The sequence below is a fragment of the Ovis canadensis genome, chromosome 1, assembly GCF_042477335.2.
Source record: "Ovis canadensis isolate MfBH-ARS-UI-01 breed Bighorn chromosome 1, ARS-UI_OviCan_v2, whole genome shotgun sequence".
Taxonomy (NCBI): domain Eukaryota; kingdom Metazoa; phylum Chordata; class Mammalia; order Artiodactyla; family Bovidae; genus Ovis; species Ovis canadensis.
In genome coordinates this window covers 200,733,815-200,756,236 of record NC_091245.1, presented here as the reverse complement: position 1 = coordinate 200,756,236, position 22,422 = coordinate 200,733,815, and the positions used below count along the sequence as shown (strand labels likewise).

Here is a 22,422-nt window from a genome sequence, read left to right as displayed (position 1 = left end):
AGGCTTCAACTTGGACATGACGTTGAAGCTGAAAGACCAGTTGTGAAGCAGCCTGCAGCTACAAAAGGCTTGAAGACTGAAGGAGTTTGCTTTTGAAAACTGAAGGAATGCCATTCTTTAGTGAGCAAAAAGGAGGGTCTCAGATAGTGTGGTGTAAGGCACTTAGAGATTGGAGGCCTTGGGCTCTAGATTAGAAACCTGTTCAAGATGTTCAAGCATGAGAGTGACATGGTCAGATCTTCAGGGAATTTCCAGTGATAGGCAAGATGCTGGGTCTCCAAACGAATAGTTAAGGTTTTATATCCTGTTGTTAATGAGTGGAAAGCATTTTCTTTAGATATGAAATAAGTATGCTTTCACTGAATGTAACTCTTAGATAAAGATTCCAGGCAGAAATCTGAGTGATTCCAAGTTAAGGATACTTAAGAAAGTGGGCAAATCTCAAGCCAGATGTTCTGGTTTCAAATCTGAGTTCTGTCACTTACTACCATGAGCACTTACTCTTGTGGAGCTTCAGTTTCCTCATCTATAAAATATGCATGAAACGTGAGATAATAATTCCAATAGCTCCTGAGAATTAAATGAGTAAATATATGCAAAGCACTTAAACACTATAAGGACCAGAGTAAGACTCAGAAAGAATTTAGTACTAGCAGTAGTTGTAGTCAATAGTAATATAATACCTAAGATTCTTTTCACAGAGGACTAAAGTCAGGATACCATACAGGGTTCAGATCATTTTAATCTTGATGGGCACCATTATTTTATTGAAATCAATTTCATATCATGGTGAGCAAAACTATCACCTGTGATAAAACATTAATCACATTTAATCACCTGTTTTTAAGTCATAATTTCTGAAATAGTTTAAACACATTGCCAAAGTTATTTTTAAATATTTTAAACTCACTTTGCTAAGTTACTTCAGTCATGTCCAACTCTGTGTGACCCCATAGATTTCAGCCCACCAGGCTCCCTCATCCCTGGGATTCTCCAGGCAAGAATACTGGAGTGGGTTGCCATTTCCTTCTCCAATGCATGAAAGTGAAAAGTCAAAGTGAAGTCACTCAGTCATGTCCAACTCTTAGCGACCTCATGTACTGCAGCCTACCAGGCTCCTCCGTCCATGGGATTTTCCAGCAAGAGTACTGGAATGGGGTGCCACTGCCTTCTTTGTAAACTCAGTTTAAAAACCAGCAAAACATTATTGATGAGCTTCTAAAGTTACCATGGTTTGTTTTCCCTGTAGGTGGTATAACCTTCACTTAAGATCTTCATTGCTATGTACTTTCTTTTCTTAGCATTACCATGTCTACTTAAAAAATTATTGACATGGATTATCACAGATTGAAAATTTCCTCAAACACATTTTTGATCTGATTTTAGTTAATAACGCCTGGTTCACTTTAAAGAAACTAAAACTCTGTATACTTTTCCATATTATCTGGATCAAGAATTATTGAATATTAAAGTTATACTTTCTGCTAAGCCTAATACTTCTTTGGCATGTAATGGTGATCTCAGTTTCTTTTAGAATTGAGGATGCTCATGATAATAGTTTTATTTGTCATTATTACTAAAAGGGAGTACTTAATGAAATAATAGAATTTAAAGTTTATTTTTCCTTAACTGAGCTCTACACAGCGTAATTTAGCTGTATTTGGATTGAATTTTAGCTTCACTACATTACACACTTCCTGGCTTTTCAAGTACTATGGCTAATATTTGTTGACACTGTTGTCTACTGGATTAGCCAACTTTGTATTTTTTTGTCTCACCTGCCCTTGTCAGTCTTGGCTGGAGCTTTTAGGGAAATCTCTCATAAGTTATGGAATCTGAGTTATGGACCTCAAAGGAATCTTGACACTTTGTATTATAAAAGAAAACATTCTGATAACTCTTTGTAGTCTTTCTAGGTGTATGTATTTAAAACCTTTATTTTTACATTTTGTTTGTTATAAGGTATGAGTATATTTTACCTCTAAACACTTACTTTCTAGGGCCATTTGGAAGAGGAAAGAAATGAAATATATTCTCTACTTAACAAAACCTAGTTTTGAGAAAAATGTTATGCTCAGTACATTCTTAAGGTGGAAAGATAGTGCCTTAATTTGACATTAAAATACAAATATCTTCTTGACAATTGGAGCACTTTCAATCAATTGTGTTTAATTCTAGCATGAAACAAACCATCATTCTTTGAGGTGAGGCAGGTGGTAGAAAACAAAAAAATGACAAGTATTTCTCCCTCAGGCAGTGCTTGTTGAAAAGTCACTATCTTGCCAATATTTGGGGATAAAAATGTAGTACTGTCTGCTACAGCATAATCGAATGAATGCTTTGCAAAGCCAGGGTCATAAAGAAAACTGTTTTCTTTTCCCAGGAGAGTTTTTAGAATGTTCAAAAGCACCTCCATGAAGCCTGAGGTGAAAGGTTATATTAGCTGAAGAAGCTATATATGCTGCCTGAAACAATTTGGATTTGTAGGCTTGCTCTGGCAAATCTATATAAAGAAAGAAGAAAAAAAAAACACACACACACAAAAATGAAAACCAGTTGTCTCTTTTTTTGAAAGCAATCTTTTGGCATTATATTTAAATAGTATTGTAGATGAGAATAGTCAGCCCTAGAAGAATGCTAGAATGGTTCACCCTTATGTCTGATCCTCAGGTTCAATCTCCTCAATTTTATTTAGATTTTACTTTATAGGAAACTACTGTCCAGGTTGGTTTAAGCACCTTATGAAAGTGTTAGTTACTCAGTAGTATGTGACTCTTTGTGACCCCATGGATTGTAGCCTGCCAGGCTCCTGTGTCCATGGAATTTTCCAGGCAAGAATACTATAGTGGGTAGCCATTCCCTTCTCCAGGGAATCTTCCTGACCCAGGGATCGAACCCAGGTCTCCCTTATTGCAGGCAGATTTTTTACTGTCTGAGCCACCACCTTGCTCAGGGGTAAATGGCACATTAGTGGCAGTTGTGACTTTGACCCCATGTCACCAAGTCTAAGTTCAGAGTTCTTCCGTATTACTAGGATCCATTTAGGAGAAAAAGGAGTGCAGAAGAATGTTCAGTTCCCTGGTCATCTCTAACAGTCAAGAACTATACTTTCTTTCAAATGAAATGTAGGCAAGTTATTGTTTCCTGTGACAAAGGTCCATTTGAATTGAAGCAAATAAGTTGACTATATGTTGCCAAAGTTACCTCTCCTATGGCCTGACATGGCACTTATTCCCATTTTTTTTATTAATCACTTGCCATTTAGTATGGACTGTTGTTGTCATCTTGCCATAAAGTAGCTATTACAGATAGTAATATCTATGAAAAGCAGGACAGAGAACTTATAAAATTTCTCTTACACATAAATTGAAGGAGAGAGATTTTTAGAAATGGGATATGATGCACCAGTCATGTGACTTGATTAGACTTCTTTTTGATATTAAATTATTTTATAGAAGAGTAATTACAAAGTCAACTTTAAATAAGTGTAAACCCAAGCATTCAATATTAAATTTTATTTACAGTGATATATACTGATATATATTACTACTGAGCTGATGAGAAGAAATTTCAGGCTCACAATATATTTAGAATATAAGATCATCAAACAATGCAATCCAGGAAATAAAAATGAAGTGAAACTAAAGGGATTGCCTTTACAGAACACTTTTAAAATGATGACAAGTCAGGAGAAATATCTCATCTTTATTGTTATTTTAATTCTAATCATCCAAACTGAAGAAATAAATCAGAGTCCATAGATGACTATGAGAATCCAAAATAACTTACAGAAGAGATTAAAAAAATGAGTATACCTTTATACTCTTTCCATATTTGGGAATGGCAGCTTTACTTGCTCTTTCCTACTGGTGAGAGCAGGCAGTTTGAGATTCAGCCTCTGGGTGTCCCTACACTTGCCATACCGGCTTCATGTTCTAGAACACCTCCAAGGTGTTCTGTGATTAACCAGACTATTGAGCTTTCTGTCATCAGGGTGTGTTTTATCCTCTCTAAGGGCAGATCAGCTAGCTTGCGATGAAACTGAATACACTAAAGCTACAGATGCTGGTAATTTTCTAGAGTCCACGCAGTATCTTCACTTTCAAAGTTATTTTTATAGGAATTAAAGCATCTCTTTGAGTTTAAAAAAAATCCATTGTTTTACTTTACCAGGTTTATAATAGATATCAAATTATGTTCATTTTCATCTTTTATATTTTTTGGAAAGAAGATCATATCCTGTTTCAGACATGGGCTTCCCTGGTGACTCGGAGATAAGGAATTCACCTGCCAATGATGGAGACTCAGGAGATGTGGGTTTGATCCCTGGATAGGAAAGATCCCCTGGAAGAGGAAATGGCAACCCACTCCAGTATTCTTGCCCAGAAATCCCATGGACAAGGGAGCCTGGTGGGCTACAGTCCATGGGATCAGACACAACTGAGTGACAAAAATTTTGTGGAAAGAAGTTTGTCTCTTCTTCCAGACATGATACAGTAGATACATAACATTGTTCATTCATTCACTGAGTGTCTATTAAGTATGTTAAGGTTATTCCCACATCAATATACCTTGTGGTTAGAAAGGGACAATCTACTTCCTAGTACATTCCAAATGTACTAACTTTGTTACATAAGAAACACATGGGACAAGGGGACCCCACAGAGTTCCTTCAGGGCACATTTTGTTATTCATATGAGTGTTTGATACTACTTTGCTGCTGCTGGCGTTGTAAATTGGCATCTCATTAGCATCCCAGCATAACACAAATCTCTCCCATCTTTTATGAAATTACAAACGATAAACAAAGGGTCCAGGTACTGTTTCCTTCACCCTGCCAGCTTCACTTGGTGGAAAATATGAAATAAATATTATTCACATTAACCTGGCACAGAGTAACTTCATAGGCTCCAAAATGTGTAGTCATGAAAGGGCCCTGTGCTTTGTTTAATGCTCTGCTGTCATGATTTTGAAACTCTTAATAATTTATGAACAATAGGCCCTGAGTGTTCATTTTGCAATGGGCCGTATGAATTTCTGCTGGTTCTGCCTACCTAACACTTGTTCGTGGCTATATTGGTCTGCCCTCTGCCTCTAATTGTACTTTACCAACATGTCCACTCTCTTCAAATCAAAGAAATAAGCAAATAAGAGCCCTTTGTTTTTGTTAACTAAATGCTTTTTAAATTAACTTCCAAAGTACTATTTCCTATGGCAAGTTTATGACATAAATTTTTAGTAAAGCCATGAAAAGTCTCTAAGAAAATTTCCTTTTTTTTTCCCCCCCAAGAAAATTTCTAATCATACTGTTCTTACTTTGGTGGGTTTGTTGTATGTGTTTCAGACTAGTTAATACAAAGATGATATTGGTTTTACACTCTTTTTTTTTTAAAAAAGACAAATGAGTATACTATTTAGCTTTTGTTTCTTTAAAGTAAAATTTGAGGAAAGCTTAAACTGAAATATGTTTTTCCATTTTTATATTAAATAGTTAGCAGCTCTTTGCTCAAACCTGAGAAATCTAGCTCTATACTATATAAATTGACGAGTCAGGATTGGAAGCAAATCCTATTGTTGTGAAGTAAAATATTTCACCCAAACTGTATGGGATTAAAAATTATGGCAGGTAAAAGCACAGCCATCACCTGTTAATGACTTGCAATACATTTTCTGCTTCTTTAGTGCCACCCAATACGTTCAGTCTCACCGCTGTCCCAGAAAGGTCTTCTTTGTACCTCTGAGGTAAATGGAGTTTCCATCTCTCTTAAGTCCTTCAAGCAACACTGAGTGTTTACTCACTGGCTTTTAAAGCTGGGTCCCAAACTTTTCTCTTTATATTTATTGGAAAAAAAAATTCAAAGGGCCATGTTCCTTTGTTCTTCTCCAAGCCCACAATTAGCTGAAGTTCCATTCTGTGTAGCTAGGAGGAGGAGGACAGGATTGACCTAACAGGCTTTTTTACTGCCTGTGAGAAAGTGCTCAGTGAATTTCTTTGTCCCTTTTGTCAGGGCCGACTGCCTCCCTAATTGTACTGCTTGAGGGAAGCACGTGCCTCTGGGAGCATTATCTGATTCCTACAGGACGCTCAGGAGTGCTTTGTATACTGACCCCTCACTTGAACACAAATAATTTCTTTTCAATCCCCTTCCCAGACCATTCCCCCAGGCTTGGACACCTAAGAGCTTTAATTCAGCCAGGGTTGTGGACACCTTCATCAGGGCCTCAGGTTTTAGTATTTTTCTCTCACAGCTGTCTCACCTGCAGTCTGCCTCACCTGTCAAGGGGGAAAGGTGAAGAAGGAGGCGAGGAGGGAGCTGTGGAAGTCAGAGGAGAGCAGAGGCGAGACGAACAGCTGCTCTTGTCAGCAGGGGGATAAGTGTAAAGAGATTAATAGTTATCTGAAGAGCAAATGGGGACATGGCATTCGGCAGGGGAATGCGAATGTATAAATGTAATGGAATGGGCATGCGACTGTTAACATTTAGACAGATGCTCTCTGGACTGAATGGAATGGCAGAGTCCTTCTCCTCCCCATCTGAAATACTTAAAGTTTAGTAAAATAACTTCCTTACACTTAAGTTGAATTGTTTTCAAGCATCAATTTCTTTACAAGTTTGTGTTCTCTTTAATTTGACTTTTCCTGCAACTCTTGGTTATATTTCACTTGAAGAGCCAAACTCCTCATTTTCTTTATAAAATGTGTACCAACAGGACTGCCTTCTCTTTGCTTCTGATTTGTTTTCCTATCACTGAATTGAAGAAACAATGAGGATTCCCTGTGTCAGAAGTTTTCACAAAGGGAAAACAGCACACAAGCTGGTGGCCGCTTCTAGAAATGTGTTCAGTTTAACTCGGGAATGACTTGAATTATCTGATCAGTCTGACAGGTGTGATGGTGTAGACTCAGAATCAGATTTTGGTTTCAAAATAACTACTCTTGGCTTATTAGCCAATGTTTGAGCAATTCACTTCCCCTTTCTGATAGTAATACAGTAAAGATTATTTTTGTCAATGAAATGGAAGTTAAATCATTACTTCAGTAAACATCTTATTGAATTATCTACTCAGTGCTGATTTTCCTAGAAGAAATAAAATTTCTGGCAGAGAAACTGTATGAACTAATGTACTTCTGAATTACAAAATATAGAATTTTAACCATAACTGGATGATATTTCTCTTACACATGTTCTGCTTTAGAAAATAAACTACTACAAAGAAAATGAAAGAACAGATGGAAAATTAGGCTGTTTGGATGGTATCATGTTACTTTTTAAAATATATAGCTGCCTTTCTAGCCTGGATAGGAGGGGAGTTTGGAGGAGAAGGGATACTTGAATATGTGTGGCTGAGTCGCTTCACTGTTAACTTGAAACAATCACACACTGTTAATTGCCAATACCTCAATACAAAATAAAAAGTTAAAAATAAATAAATTGCACATGTGGTCTCTCCTTTCAAATAATTTACACTAATTCCTAAAAGTTATTGTTTTGAGTGAATAAATATACATGCCATATAACTTAAGGTAAATCTGATGAGGTTTTTAAATTGCCGATACATATGACAAAGCTTAAAAATCACAATTTTGCATATTCGTGAATAAAGAGATTTACTTAAGTATTTTTAGAAAAAAATAAAATACATAGTTGCTTCTTTCTCACATTGCTACTCCTTCCCCTCCAGTTTTCATGAACCCAGTTTTGGGGGGCAAGTTGGTACCCTGAGACAGAATTTAGAATAAAACGTGAAGAAAATCTGGAGGACAACCATTTTGCTCAGTAGACAAGTTGACTTTAAATCTTCTCTAGAGGACGTGTATCTAGTGGTCTTTTTCATCCTTACTACCAAGACAGAAGAAGAAAAAAATAGCAGGTGGTATTCATTTGTTTTAAGAAATTCATAAGCAGCTACTGAACAGTGATGTTTTTTGCCCAGTTTGCAAATAAGCACATTATCTACTTTCAGATGCTCTTGGGGAGACTCAGTTTTCAAAGGCTACCCATGAAGCTGTGTGATCTGTGCAGGTCTTCACAAAACATACCCACATGCCTAGCACTTCTCTTGGTGTTTTGAACTATGCATCACTAATTAGTCATTTTCCTTTGAGTGTAAAGTGCAGCAAATCTGAGGCTGATCTCTGTGGAAGGCATGCACCAAAAGATGCCTTTTGAGAAGCAACAATCTGCAGCTTAAATGGCTAACATGGGGGTTTCTGGGTGTCCTGCAGCCACAATACACGAACCTGGGGCTCCTGAACAGCATGGACCAGCAGATCCAGAACGGCTCCTCGTCCACTAGCCCCTACAACACAGACCACGCGCAGAACAGCGTCACGGCGCCCTCGCCTTACGCACAGCCCAGCTCCACCTTCGACGCCCTCTCACCGTCACCCGCCATCCCCTCCAACACCGACTACCCGGGCCCACACAGCTTCGATGTGTCCTTCCAGCAGTCAAGCACCGCCAAGTCTGCGACATGGACGGTAAGAGTACGGGTGCCCCTGTGCCCTTGAACCTGACCCCCCCAGGTATGTGGGATTTCTCTGTCACCCCCCAAGGCTCTCCTCCATCAAAGCTTTCCTCCCTCAAAGCTTAGAACTCCATATTGAATGGTGGAAATGTTCTCCCTGTCCTCTAAAGATATTTTGGTTTGGAATATTCCACACTGAACCAGAAAGAGAAAAAGTACCATTTAGTAGGAACAGACCTGATCTGGAAACCAAAGGCCTGTGTTCCAGTAATTCTAGCTGATGTGTTCTTGCCTGCCTCACCTTTTGTGTGAACTTTTTTGGAAATATGTAAAGCATTACATGGATGGGAAATGTAATCCTAGGATATATGTGTTTGCAGTCTGCGGAATGTAGGCTAGTTCCTATTTATTAAGGAAAGCCTAAATTTGTTCATACATGTAAGTTCTCTTAACATGACTCATACTTTATTGATACACATTTATTTATTGCATTTAGAAGCATGTACCCCCCCCCAAAAAAAAGCCTCAAGAACTACACATCAGAAGCCTGAAATAGGTTCAAAGAGATTCTGATTAAAAATGTTGGAAAAAACATAACTTTGCTAAAAAAAAAAAAGGAAACATTGATAATTGGGATGACCCAGAGAGATGATATGGGGAGAGAGGTGGGAGGGGGGTTCAGGATTGGGAACTCATGTACACCCATGGTGGATTCATGTCGATGTATGGCAAAACCAATACAGTATTGTAAAGTAAAAAAAAAAAATCCTACCTACTGACGGAAATATTTATAAAAGAGATTTGGCAGCCTAAGAAAAAATTATAAAGCTGTAAGAATGTTTATTCTATTTTAGAGTTGATTTGATAATTTATTATAACATGAATAAAGCTCAACTATAAGGGAGGAGACCTATAAGTCTGGTTTTAAATGGTTGATCAAAGAATGCCCAAGACCAAAGTGGCACACATTTGTCAAAGAAGTTAACTTTTGCCTGGATTATAAAAATCTTTCACATGGCATCCTCTCGTGGAGAAGTAGCTTTCAAATTGTTTTAACACATTATTTCCTGTTTGGCAAATAGTTTTGTTTGGAAAGCGTTTCTTCTTTGTATGCCACAGTATTGAGGCTTTACTCCAGTAGTACAGAGTTTATAAACCAATCTGCATTAATAACACTAAATTCCAGCATAATTTCACTTACATTCCCCCATCTTGACCTCACTTCTTTGTGAACTCAGTGGGGTATTTTTCACAACTCCCACTTTACTAAGGAAAACTGAAAGAAAGTGGGGTTTCAGTGACATCCCTAAAGTCACAGAGGCTTTTGTATAGCTGGTCCTATTTTGGATTCTGTCACCGCCACCTCATCTACTCCCTCCCCCGCCCCCCAGATTATGTGCTTGCTTTCTTTTTCTACAGTTTCATATCAGGATGTTCCAAACTTGTCTAAGAATTTATAACAGTGCTTTTCTTTCATGGTTTGAGAAGTTGTTCTGTCATAGCTCCTATTTCAACCATAACAGAAGTATTAGCTTAAAACTGGATCTCTCTTCAGTGTGTGATTTTTCAGTCAGTTGTCATACTGTGTAGTCTCTTTTATATTAATATTCATGAAGGTGGACACTCCCGGTGAATAAACTTAAGTCCATAGGCCTTAAGGATAGATTGGTTGATTGATCTAAGTAATATTTTGCCACTAGAACAGCCATTTTATAAATGGAGCCCTGATATGTTTCCGAATAGGGGTCACTAAGTGGATGTTTACAATCACTGATCTTCAAAGCTTACTATTGCTCATCTAGCATGCTCATGCAGAGCTCCACTCTAGTAGGAGTGAGTGCATCTGAGCGACGATGGGCATATTTGATGCCACTAAATGAAGAATCACTGCCCTTCCAAAGTAGCTTAGGCTGGGTGGAGCATGGGGATGGGGCATGGAGTGGGGATGGAGCGTGATGCAACTACAATGTTAAATTAATCTTTCTTCCTCATTTTTCCCTCCCACCTTCTCATACAGAAATCTTAAGGCTTTTTTTTTTTCTTTCAGTTTTAGCACAGTTCTGAACCATCTTCCATCAAAGCCCCTCTCTCAGAAAAGTACAGTGTCTCAATAAAAAAGGTTAGGCGTGTTTACATAAGCGGAGGGTTAAACAGCAAAGAAAATGTTTTATAGAGTACATGGTAAAAGTTCATTACACGTGGCAGCAGTGGTATCAGAACCCTACAAAAGGGGTAGGCACTGTGGTGAAAGAGCATCTCTTGGGAGCCAGAGAACCTGGATTCTCACCGTGATCATCCTCATGACCTTAGCCAAGTCACTTCATCTTTCTAGAATTCAGTCTGTGCCTCTGAAGAGGGTGCATATGGTGAAAAGTACTCCCTTTCCTTAGGTGAGATAGTATTCATCATCAACATAGAAAGGTTTTAGAAGAACTTAGGTTCTTTTTCTTAAAAAAAAAAAAAAAAAAAGAATCATTTATTTGCTTGTGCCTAGTCAGACAAATAACTAGGCACGTGACGTGTGGGATCTAGTTCCCTGACCCGAGTTCAAGCTTAAAGTCCCCTGCACTGGGAGCACAGTCTTAGCCATTGGATCACCAGGGAAGTTCCAAAAGAACTTGGCTTCTAATCAAGTTTTTGCCTGCCATTAATAAGTGACCTTGTGGCTCAGATGGTAAAGCTTCTGCCTACAATGCGGAAGACCCAGGTTCGATCCCTGGGTCGGGAAGTTCCCCTAGAGAAGGAAATCGCAACCCACTCCAGTATTCTTGCCTAGAAAATTCCATGGACAGAGGAGCCCAGTTGGCTACAGTCCATGGGCTCGCAAAGAGTCGGACATGACTGAGCAACTTCACTTCACTTCATTTCAATAAGTGACCTTGGTTAAGCTGGTTTGCCTTTCTAAGATTTATGTTCAGTTGTCTGCAGTCTATGTTGTACGTATTACAGAATAAAATTGAATTAGATGTCTATTCCACCTACTAATATAGCACTTGGCACTTACATTTGTATTAGTGTTCTTTCTTGTTCACAATTAGATTTCTTTTAGGCCCAGCTACATTTCTTCTAAATCCAGCTCATTTAAACTCTTGTTTGAGTAACTGCTGAGATCACCTAAAAACATGTAATTCTTAGCCATGGACACCAGTATCTTATACATTAGGAGCATCTAAATCTTTGAGCCAAATTGTATATCCTCACACTGATGTGCATTTTAAAGTGTTCTCTCATACATTTGTCTCAGGTGGAACCTCAGAACCAAGGCTGTTATCCCCAGTTTTAGAAGTGAGGAAACTTCAAGAAGTATAGGTTACTTGGTTCATCACCAGCCCAGGAGATAGAGGAACCCAGGCTGGCTTCTCTCCCAGTTCAAGTATTTCTACCATCCTATTTGGGATTCCCTTGTCGCTTAGTTGGTAAAGAATCTGCCTGGAGTACAGGAGACCCAGGTTTGATCCCTGGGTCAGGAAGATCCCCTGGAGAGGAAAATGGCAACCCACTCTAGTATACTTACCTGGAAAATCTCATGGACACAGGAGCCTGGTAGGCTGCAGTCCATGGGGTGGCAGAGTCAGGCACGACTGAGTGACCACTTACTTACTTACTTACCATCCTATTTAGACTGCCTTTCTCTTTACTGACAGAATCAGGGACGTACAAGCACTAGCAGGCCCTGTGTAGTATGGAGTGAAACCACCTAACAAAGGACATTTTTTTATGCCACATTATATACAACATCTATTTCTTAGGCATCTGCTCATTTTAAAGCAGTCTTTCAAAATAAAACACCAAACTTTAAAAACTGCCCACAAACTGGAAGCAGCAGAAGCAGCTGTCATTAGGAAGGGTCACACTTACCACATCGTTGTCTGGTAATTCTTTAATAAAAATCTTGTTTCTACCATTTTTTCACTTTTCATCCTTTTGTGTTGTTTTCTCTTATAATTTCTGGCTTTACTCAGACTCACTGCCAAAATATAATTAATATTTTTAAAGTATATATGCATATTTCTTTTGCTTTTTCTGTTCCCAATAATGAATATGAGTGTGTTTCCAATTCCATGAAAATGTGGTTTCTATTTTAAAATTTTTCCAGTGAAATAAAGTGAAGAACAATGACATTTTCCATATTCTCTCTTACACACACACACACACACACACTCACACGTAGTCACACCCAAACCAACATGGAATTTAGGACTTAATTTCAAACTTTGTTATTTCTACAATGTAATTACTACTTTCTGATAGAGGCCTACCATTTAATATAATGAAGTGCTGGTCTAGCGTTATAGCTAAGACTCATCAGTCATAGGCCAGTTGTCAGTATGGTAATTTGGAAATAGAAAGAAACTTATGTGCAGAATTCAACCCTGAAATTTACTAGCAGCATTTAGGACCTGCTCAAAGAGTTCAATTTCTTTAAACCTGACTGTACCACCTGCAAATGGGGATGCTCATACCTTCCTTCTATTTTCTTTATCGTGAGGATTATGTGGCATGTGTAAAGGCACTGGCTAGTTATAGACACAAATGCATTTACTGAGTCTGAACTTGAATCTCTTTGCTTCATGAGTTTATTAATTTTATTGAGGGTTCACTTGGGCCATAAGTAGTAATTTGAGAGAATTCAAAGAAAACTATCTTCTATTTTTTTTATTTTTCCTAGTGCTTTTGGGCTGTTAACATGCATACTGCAGCCCCATGGGACTGTGATATTATCCACCAATCAAATACATAACTAAATGGCATAGGGTGGTATCAGTCTCTCCCATATGCTGGCTGCTATGCTGCAGGCTGGCCATGCAACCTTCCTGTCTGTCCAAGCAGATGCAGGCTTTCCTTGCCTTCACTGAGAAAGACCTTTTCCAGTTTTAAGAACCTGGTGAATTCCAGTGTTTATTTCTCATTTATGGGGATGTGTTGTTGGTTGTTTTTTTTTTTAATTCTCTGTTTTTAGTAAAGAATATCTGGGTTTTTTGTGCCAAAAGTATTGGAGGCAACCTACACGCTCAGCAGTGGGGAACTGGCTATGCTATAAATTATGTCATATTCACTTGACAAAATACTCCCTGGTCATTGAAATGAATCTGGAATGCTTTTGGAGTTGAGAGTAAGGAAAAGATGAGTTTTCTATGGCACCTACTAGAGCTTTGAGAGGACTGCTACGTACATCACTTCTGGGAGTAAAATGCTTTCTTTTGCTGGACTCCAAGGACAAGACTTTTTTGTGTGAATATCAATCTGTCTTGACCTGTATTCATCTTGAGAGCTATTTTTTCTCACAACCCGTGACACACAGTATTATCTGCATGCAAATACTGGGAAAATCCTCAGATTAGTGTTTTTCTGTTATACTCAGTCTGAGATAATGGCTCTGGCCTTTGGACATACATCCCTTTTGCTCTGGTGACTTTTTCCTTCCATAGATATGAAGGTCTCATAGAACAGGCACCTTGACCTAGTGCTCAGAGTCATATTCAGCATACAGCAGACCCCTTAATAAATTTAAAAAAAGAAACTTTATTTTCTCCCCATGGCCAAAGGAAATGACTATGTTCTGAACAGCGTCCCTTCATTCTGACCTTGATTGTTCACTGTTCATGAATTCGATGCCTTTTCTTCCACCCATGGTTTAGAAGGCCCTCTTCTTTGACTTTCCTAATCATGCCAGCCTCATGTTGTGTTCAGACCTTTGAAGAATATAACTTGAGCAAGTGGAGAGATTAGGGAGGTGACATTTGAAAGGGGAACATCCAGTTCCCCAAGAGAGTTTCATTGATCCCAGCCTATCGGTCTCGCAAGCTTGCTCCCCTTGGCTCCTCCACAGGCGAGCTGAGATGCATGCCTGTGGCCCATCCTGCCTGTCATCGGGTTACCTGTAATGTAAGACTTCCAGAAGAAGGCTGCCAGCTCTGCAGAAATCTAATGCAAGCCAGCCCATTGCATGGCCTTCTGGAATCTTGGGGCTCTTAAGAATAGCCCATCAAAGGACATGATGTACAGACAAACTTTTCCATGATGAATATGATTTATCAGCTTCCTTGTCGAAAGGAAACACTTCTCTCATCAATGCTTGAGCCTTAACGGGGGCTCTTCTTAACCGAGTAGCTGTCAGATTTCATTGCTGAGGAACAGAAGTCAGTAGACTTGGCTCCTGCCAGTGGTACATTTGTTAATCACAAGTTATTTTCACTTCTTGCCAGGGCTGTCCTATAAATCTCCAGAGATACATAAAGGAGTGTCATTTTATGCCCCTCCCATAATAAAGAAAATAATAACATTGAGTATTGTTGCCTGTTATCCAAGCTATTTCTTAGTTCACAGAGTATTAAGGAAGAATATCCTAAATAAAGGGCTTAGAGATTCTTGGGGATGGTTCATGTTACTTACTTAACTCCAGGTTTTGCACTTTAAAGTGAATTTCCATTGTAAGCCCTTGTGTAGGGGTGTTGTCTCCAGGTCCAGAGCAGAATAACTTAGTCAGCAAGTTTGCCCTAACTTATTTAAATTAACTCTAGGTTAATGTATTCATGATAAGCCAGTTTCACCTCATGTGATGTTTAGGGCCTTGGCATGTTATGCTTGAGTGATTTCCTGAATGCACTGTAGAGATTCTCTTTAAAGGGAAAATTTTGATATTTATTTATTAAGTCTAATATTACAAGAACTGACCAATGATTAAAAAGAAGCATTAAATTGAAATAAAACTTGCCTTTATTTTTCTACTACAAAAAGAATAGCAGTAGCTCCCCCTCCCTTTTTTTTTCCTTTTTATCCCTTGTCCTGCTCTTCTTCCTGCTCCTCCATGCTTCCCTTCCTCCCCACCTTCCTTTTCTTCCTTCTCCTCCTCCTTCATTTATGTCATCATTCATAGTAGTAGGTTTGGTAATCAGCCACTTGATCTTTTGTTTTTTCACTATAGCTTTGATTTCCTGGAAGGGTGGATTATTATGAGGAAGATTGTGATAGAAATAAATTACCATAGAAATTTCCATCAAGAACAGGGATCAGATCATAAGGATAATTTTTCTAAAAAAAAAATTCATTTTGACTAATAAGCTAACTTGGAGGTGGAAAACTCAGATATTTGGGAGACTAGAGAGTAGCCTAAACAAGTCAAATGGTAAGGATGGGCTTCGTGTCAAAGTGAGCTTGCATACCTTGTCCACAAGGGCATTTGCTTTGCGACTCCAACATGGTGTCATGGGGGAAGGTAAACCTGAAGTTAAAAGATGGAATTTTTCAAGAGCATGTAGAAACCTTGATTCTCATGTGATATCTCCATATCTTTAAAAGATAGCATTCATTAAAAAAAAAAAAAAGTTGTGAAAACCACAGACCAAACGAAACAGTAGTCAGACTGAAGACCATCTTTGCGATGTATGTAGCAGTGACAAGAGACAATTACTTAAAGTGTAAATGAAAAAACTGGAAACTAGAGCAAGCATCAAAGGGAAAAGTTACTAGTGAATGCATTCTGTTCAGAAATAATAATTCTCTATTCTTTACAAAAGTCATAGATTAATCACTGCCTTGCAATTAACTAAGCAGCGCATTGTCAAAGTGGATCTTTCCTCAGTTTGTTTTCTTACAGTAAGTGACCTTGCTACCTTCACATTCCTATCAAATTTTGTTTTACAAAAATATAACAATATGCAGCATTGGATCCTTGGTGTAAAGAAAGACTCATATTTGCTTTGTTTTAATCCTTAGAGAGTTTATGGGACTCTATAACTTAACTCTCTAAAATCGGCCAAAGCTGCATTCAGAGAAGTGTAATGAGATTGAAAGGGCTTCAAATCAGTTTTCTCAGTTCACTAACTGATGACTGATTTGTAATTAACACATAGAGAGTGTGCCAGGACAAAAATTACTGGGAAATTGAGATATAGTCAGATAATGATGTCATAGTATTCTTTAATGGCTCAAGAAAAATGCAATATATCATTCAAATGGACAGAAATATCCTCAAGTCAGCCCTGAAGGATGAGTGCCATGTATTGCGCTTGGTGTCTTCCCATATGTGAGCTTTACACCTTCTTCTGTTTGCATTCCCTGATATTAACCATTTCCATAGAGTGATCAAGTCTTGTAACAGTCTCCACCCTCTCTGGTGGAGAAGGGCAGATGTATTTTTCTCATGAAAGGTATTTAGCTGTCAGCTGTCTTTTCATGAGTAAAAGCAACTGCATGTGGAATAAACCCTCATGGTTTTATATCAACAGCAATTTGTATATCTGTAAGGTCACTGGAGCAAGGAGATGTGAAATGACATAACTTTCTCCCCAACAGCTTCTAATTTTTTTGAGATTAAAGTTTATTGCAGAACAGAAAGAGGAATCTTAGACTCTTTGAAGCCCTGCAGATCTTTTGTAGACATGCAGTGGTTTTTGGAGCAAGGGGTCCTGTAATTAGGCACACAGGGGCCTCAAGGGACTGATCTTAACTGCCCTCTCTCTCTCTGGTTTTTAATAAAGATTATGACCCTGTCATCAGGCTCCCCTCAGCTGAAATTTAAAGGAAACTGGGAGTAGCCAGAGACCGTAGAACCTAATTTACTGTGAGGTAGATTAGAGAGGGAATCTCACTTTACAAATAGAATCAGCCTTCTCATTTGAGTTTGAATCTAATAATGAAGGCTCATGATTTCTTAGTGTAAATAACAAAACTGTAATTTGTCGCCTTGTCATTGTATTAGAAGGGTCTGAAGATTTGGAATGTAACTTCTAATTGTTTTATGTAGAAGTAATTCTGCATTGTCAAATACGTCAAACAGGTGTTTTTTTGTGGGTTACTCACTGAGTTTGCAATTTTGGTTTTACTCTTTATGCTGTTTTACCAGTATCATCTGGACTAAATATTGTGGAAAATAGAATGAATAATATGAAGACACCATTTAAAAAGACTTTTTGTTTTTCCTTGGAGTAGTTTCGAAGTTGTATTACATAGAAAGAATAATAATTGCTTAACATAAGAATCCTCATTTGAATTTGAGATGTCATTTGACAGACTCCTGAAGAGTGTGGTTCATTGAGTAGAACACAGAACTCAGAAGGACAAGAGTGGGCACTGACAAGCTGTGTGATCATGGGGCAAGTGACTCTGCCTCTGCTCATCTGTGAATGCATATTGTAACATTTACTTGCTAGGATTGCTGGGAGGCTTAATTAAAGTTTACTAAGTGCTTTGGGAACCTGAGAAATGAAGCTCAGAAGACACAATACATTATTATCTGCATTTTTGTTTTTAGATTTATCTGTGTGAATAGTACATATCCATGCTTGTAATTCAGGCAGTTTTTTGAGATTTTCTATTTATAAACAGAGCTGAAATGAAGCAATATAGGTCTACAAGTCCCTAGAAATAAATGTAGGATGAATATATATGTTTGCATAAGTGTTATTTTTTTTCTAATGTAAAATAACTTCTTCTTAAAGCCTATTTAATTAGATCTTATAATTGTTAATCAGATGCTATTTTTCTAAAGAGTCTCAGTACTTTATTGGTAATATTTCTGCAAACTAGTAACAGAGTTTATTTATTTTTTTAAGTGTTTATGGGTATTATTAATTTATACATTTTTGGCTGAAGTGGGTCTTCGTGGCAGCATGGGCTTTGCTCTCATGGTGGGAGGCGGGACTCCTCTCTGGTGGGGGCCAGCCTCTAGCTGTGGTGTCTGGGCTTCTCACTGCAGAGGCTTCTCTGTTGCAGAGCGCTGGCTCTAGGGCACGTGGGCTGCAGTACTTGCAGCACATGGGCTCCGTAGTTGTGGCTCACAGCCTTAGCTGCGCCATGGCATGTGGAGTCTTCCTGACCCAGACACTGAACCTGTGTCTCATGCATTGGCAGACAGATTCTTTACCACTGAGCCATCAGGGAAGCTCCAGTAACAGAGTTTTAAATTGTGATCATTTTAACTGCAGTCCATCAGGTCACAAAGTTGGATATGACTTAGCAACTGAACAACAACAGCAACATTTTTACTAGATCCTTAGGAAAAAACTTTACTCTTTTTCTTAAAAATGCAAAAAGAAATACACATATTTATTTAAATACAAACATTTCACTCTTGCTGAGTAACAAAGGAGTTAATTTGCAAAAATTGTAATTTGGCTTCAAAGATATTCCTTCCTTCTCTCTCCCCCTTTACTTTCTTGTTCCTTCTACTTTGTGTTTTAATTTGAGATTTTCATATTTATGAATTGAGAGTCCTAACTTTAAATGGTATAAATTGCCTCTCTTTTTGTTTTACGACTCTGTATTCTTGGAAAAGCAAATTTCATTTTCCTGTAAGAGCAACTTTATAATTATGAATTACATTTCTGACAAAAGAATTGTCATCAAGTAAGTCATAGATACGATTAACTGTATGTCATAAAAGCAAAATCCTATAAGCTATGATAATTGTTTAAAATAGCAAAATGATTGTCATAGTTCTATAAAATTTGCTTAAGTATCTTGTATGCCTTGATATATCTATATCGTTTACTTATAAAATCCTAACAATTACTTTTATAAACTTGACTTATCTAAAACTGATATGCTGTGGAACAGACATTTAAATTATCATGTGACAGAGCAAAATTTTGGTGCATTTGATATATGATTTGAGAAGCTTGCACTTCTCAAAATAGGAGAATTAGAATGAATAATTACAAAATGTGTTCCTTTTGTTAATAATTATATTCAAGATATTTCTGTAGTATAAGACCATTATTTATTTTAAGACATTGAATTCATTTTAATTTTTATGAGTTGTTTAAAATATTAAATATATTGTTATGGATTTTGCTTATGAGAAAAAGAAAAAGAATGGAAAAGAAAAACTGGATTCTTTTGAATTTGAAAATAGAGTTTTGCTGTGTTTTTACTATCCCTGCCTGCCACTGAACTGTCCAGAATGAAGTGGTTTTGAGAGGAATAACTGTCCCCCAAAGCAGCTGGTCCTGAGAACGGTGGGATGCTAATAGAGAGTTTGGTTCCTTTACCTTGGTGATTGATAGTGGAGGTCTTTGAGGACACAATTTGTGTATTAGACCCAGGATTTGGTGTTTTTTAAGCAACCACTTTAACCACTATCTATTCAAGTTTATCACCTACCCTCACTTAGTGGGGAAGGCCTTTGGAAAATGGTTTTTAGTTTGTCATTTAATAAAACAGATTGACCAATTCATAAAATAAATAGTATTTTCACAATAGAAATCTGGAATAACTTTTTATGTACTTCTACAGTTAGAGTGGATGCACAGGAAATATATCCTGTTACGATAATTAATAATTCCTTTTTTTAAAAAACTCATCCACATAGATACATAACCTCTTTTTCCTTTGCTTATTCTCATGCCTAGAATGCATTGAAGTTTTGTGTGTAAAAATAGGTGCACACTTTTAAAATGCTTTAGTCTAACAGCTCTGAGTTTTGGAAGACGCTTGGTAAATAGCTATTTTAATTAATCTTTCAAAGGGAGATTATCAACCTCTAAGAATTACCATGGATAACTCATTCCTTAGGCTTATATCGTTCTCTCATAATATTCACTGGTAATGGATTAGATTTTATGTTTATCTTCAAAGACTACAGTTTACACTTTTGAATATAATTGTAACAAAGGCATAGCTTGCAAATGTTTATATTTAATATTTTGGCAATCATCATATAATTTAACACATAGTAACTCATTCATAAACTTTTTGCTGTAGAAGTTGGAATGACAAGTGATGAGGAACTTGAGATTGAGGGAAAAGAAGATGTCTCATTCAGCAGCAGAACTAGAAGGAAATATAGAGTTTTTCCTGTCTAGTTTCCTACTCATGAAGCAATTAAATATAATATATAGTTTTTTGTGTAAGTTTCTATAATGTATTCATATTTCAGAATTGATTTCTTGCCTTGAAAATGCCACAGTTTTCAGCTATAATGCCTTTCTTTGCATAAACATTTTAGACATAGCTGTTAAAAAGTGTAAGAGTTATGCTAGGATTAGTCTTTTTATTAAGTTTTCATAAAGTCTTCTCTCAACCTTCACTCAAGTATAATTATCCTCTTTAGATAATTTAGGATTAGGAGTGAGAATAGGGAAAGGATATTCAAAAAGAAGAACGATACAGGGAGGAAGTAGAATGATTTGTCAGTGAGTGGATCCTTATTTAAAGGAAAATGTGTATGCTTCGAATTTGTGTGTTTGATGTTTTCTAAGACAGTTTTGTAGCCCTGAGAGTGTGTTTTCATGACATGGACTTCTACTTTGAGGAAAAGAGCCAAACCATTTCAAACGAATTGTTCAAATTTAGTCTAAAATCTTCACTTCATTCATTTCTGCACTTGATAGCCTGTTGGATGTTTTTGCTTTGACATATAAGAAAATATCTCTTATTTCCTTTAGTATTTTTTTAAGAGCTAACTAATCTATTTTAGAAAAGGGGAGGAAAGGGGACTTACTTTCTTTTACCTAGCAACTCTTAATCCTTTTCACATTTACTTCAAAATGTACAAAGTATACTAAATGTACAAAATGTACTAGGTGGTCTTAGTCAATAAATATATGGTAAGTAAATATGATTCTATATGCTTTGAAATTTCCAGGAAAGAAAATCTCTGTAATTATCTGCTTGTGTTTTAGTAAAATAAAATTAAGCAATAAAACTTTAAGGCTGTTTTTCCATGATAGTAATGATGGTTTTATTTTGATAGATGTGGGTTTTAACTCTAGTTGGTGCCATAATGTAATTGAAACCATATCTTTGTGTTGAAGCATTTTTAAATATTGTATATTCTTTCTACTTTTCACAAGTATTCTTTTATTACAGTTACTTTGAATCTATGTTTTCCTTCCTGCTAACTCAGAGCACAGCCTAGATTCACAGAGTTTAGGATTGATGCTGACATTCATACCGTTTGCCTTTGAGGAGCCTAGTGGGTTTCTGTATATATAAACAAATGACCAGGGCTACTTGAATCTTTTGTCAGTGGTCTCAGTTAAGGGTCACTGATGCTTAGCATATGGAGAATGCTTTAAGACAAGTTAATTAGAAAGGGAGAAATTAGCATGGATATTTTATGCCTGGGTACCGCGTATACTGTTATGTGAACAGTGAGAAAGGTTATATCCTTCTGAGAGACTTGCTCACAAGCATTCCCAAACTAACAGATTTTTCTTTTTTTAACTGGATTGAAAATTCGTTTTGAAGTTGTTGCTTGGGCCTATGGTCGTGGGGCATAGATCAGCTCCTAATGTATTGCTTTCTTAATTTGTTTGACTTCAGGATTGAGACCCCAGAAACTGAAACTATTAATAATGTTTGAAACATTTAAGCAGAAGAGGGAATTGTCTTTTTCCATAAATTCCTGTTTTAAAATGAAAATATTCTTTCAATGGCTAAATTACAATGAGATATGATATAAATATTTTATAATATATAAAATGTAAAATGTCTGAGATGCTTACAGTGTGTCTGTTTTAGTTACCTTGCAAGCCTGAAAGTTACAGATATTGTGACCCATGTTAGCGCTCAGCCATCCAGCACAGCTTTGCCTTTTTCTGAAAGCAGGGACTGTGGTTCTTTTACTAAAGAACAAGCCAAAGTGCCTAAGGAGGCAGAGTGGTAAGTGGAAAGAATTCAGGCTTTGTAGTCAGATAGACCTGGTGTTGAATTCCACCTCTCTCTATCTTTGTGGCCTTAGGCAAGACACTGTCTCCAGGGCAGTTTCTTCAACCCTAAAATGGGGAGAAATGGATCTTGAGGTAGCAAGGTTATTGGTAGGTTTAGATGTAACAAATGTAGAGTGCATAACAGTGCCTGGTAAATGGTGATTTTTATTAGATTAGGTCTTGAATTTAGGATTAGAATTTGGGTACATCAGGAACTGCGGTAGGGAATCCGATCTGTGGAGTACCTCTAGCGTCTGACACATTCCACCACATGGTGGAGGTGATGCGTTAGCACAGCCCT

General features: G+C 37.3%; 1 protein-coding gene across 9 annotated transcripts in view; it reads left to right on the top strand.

Moving 5' to 3' along the window:
• The window catches only part of TP63 (tumor protein p63), a 266,002-nt gene that overhangs the window by 164,427 nt on the left and 79,153 nt on the right, over nt 1-22,422 (top strand). For all 9 annotated transcript variants that reach the window (XM_069557885.1, XM_069557876.1, XM_069557868.1 and 6 more), the window contains one exon: nt 8,228-8,482. In XM_069557885.1, the coding sequence (XP_069413986.1) occupies nt 8,228-8,482 (255 nt within the window). The remainder of the gene's footprint in view (nt 1-8,227; nt 8,483-22,422) is intronic.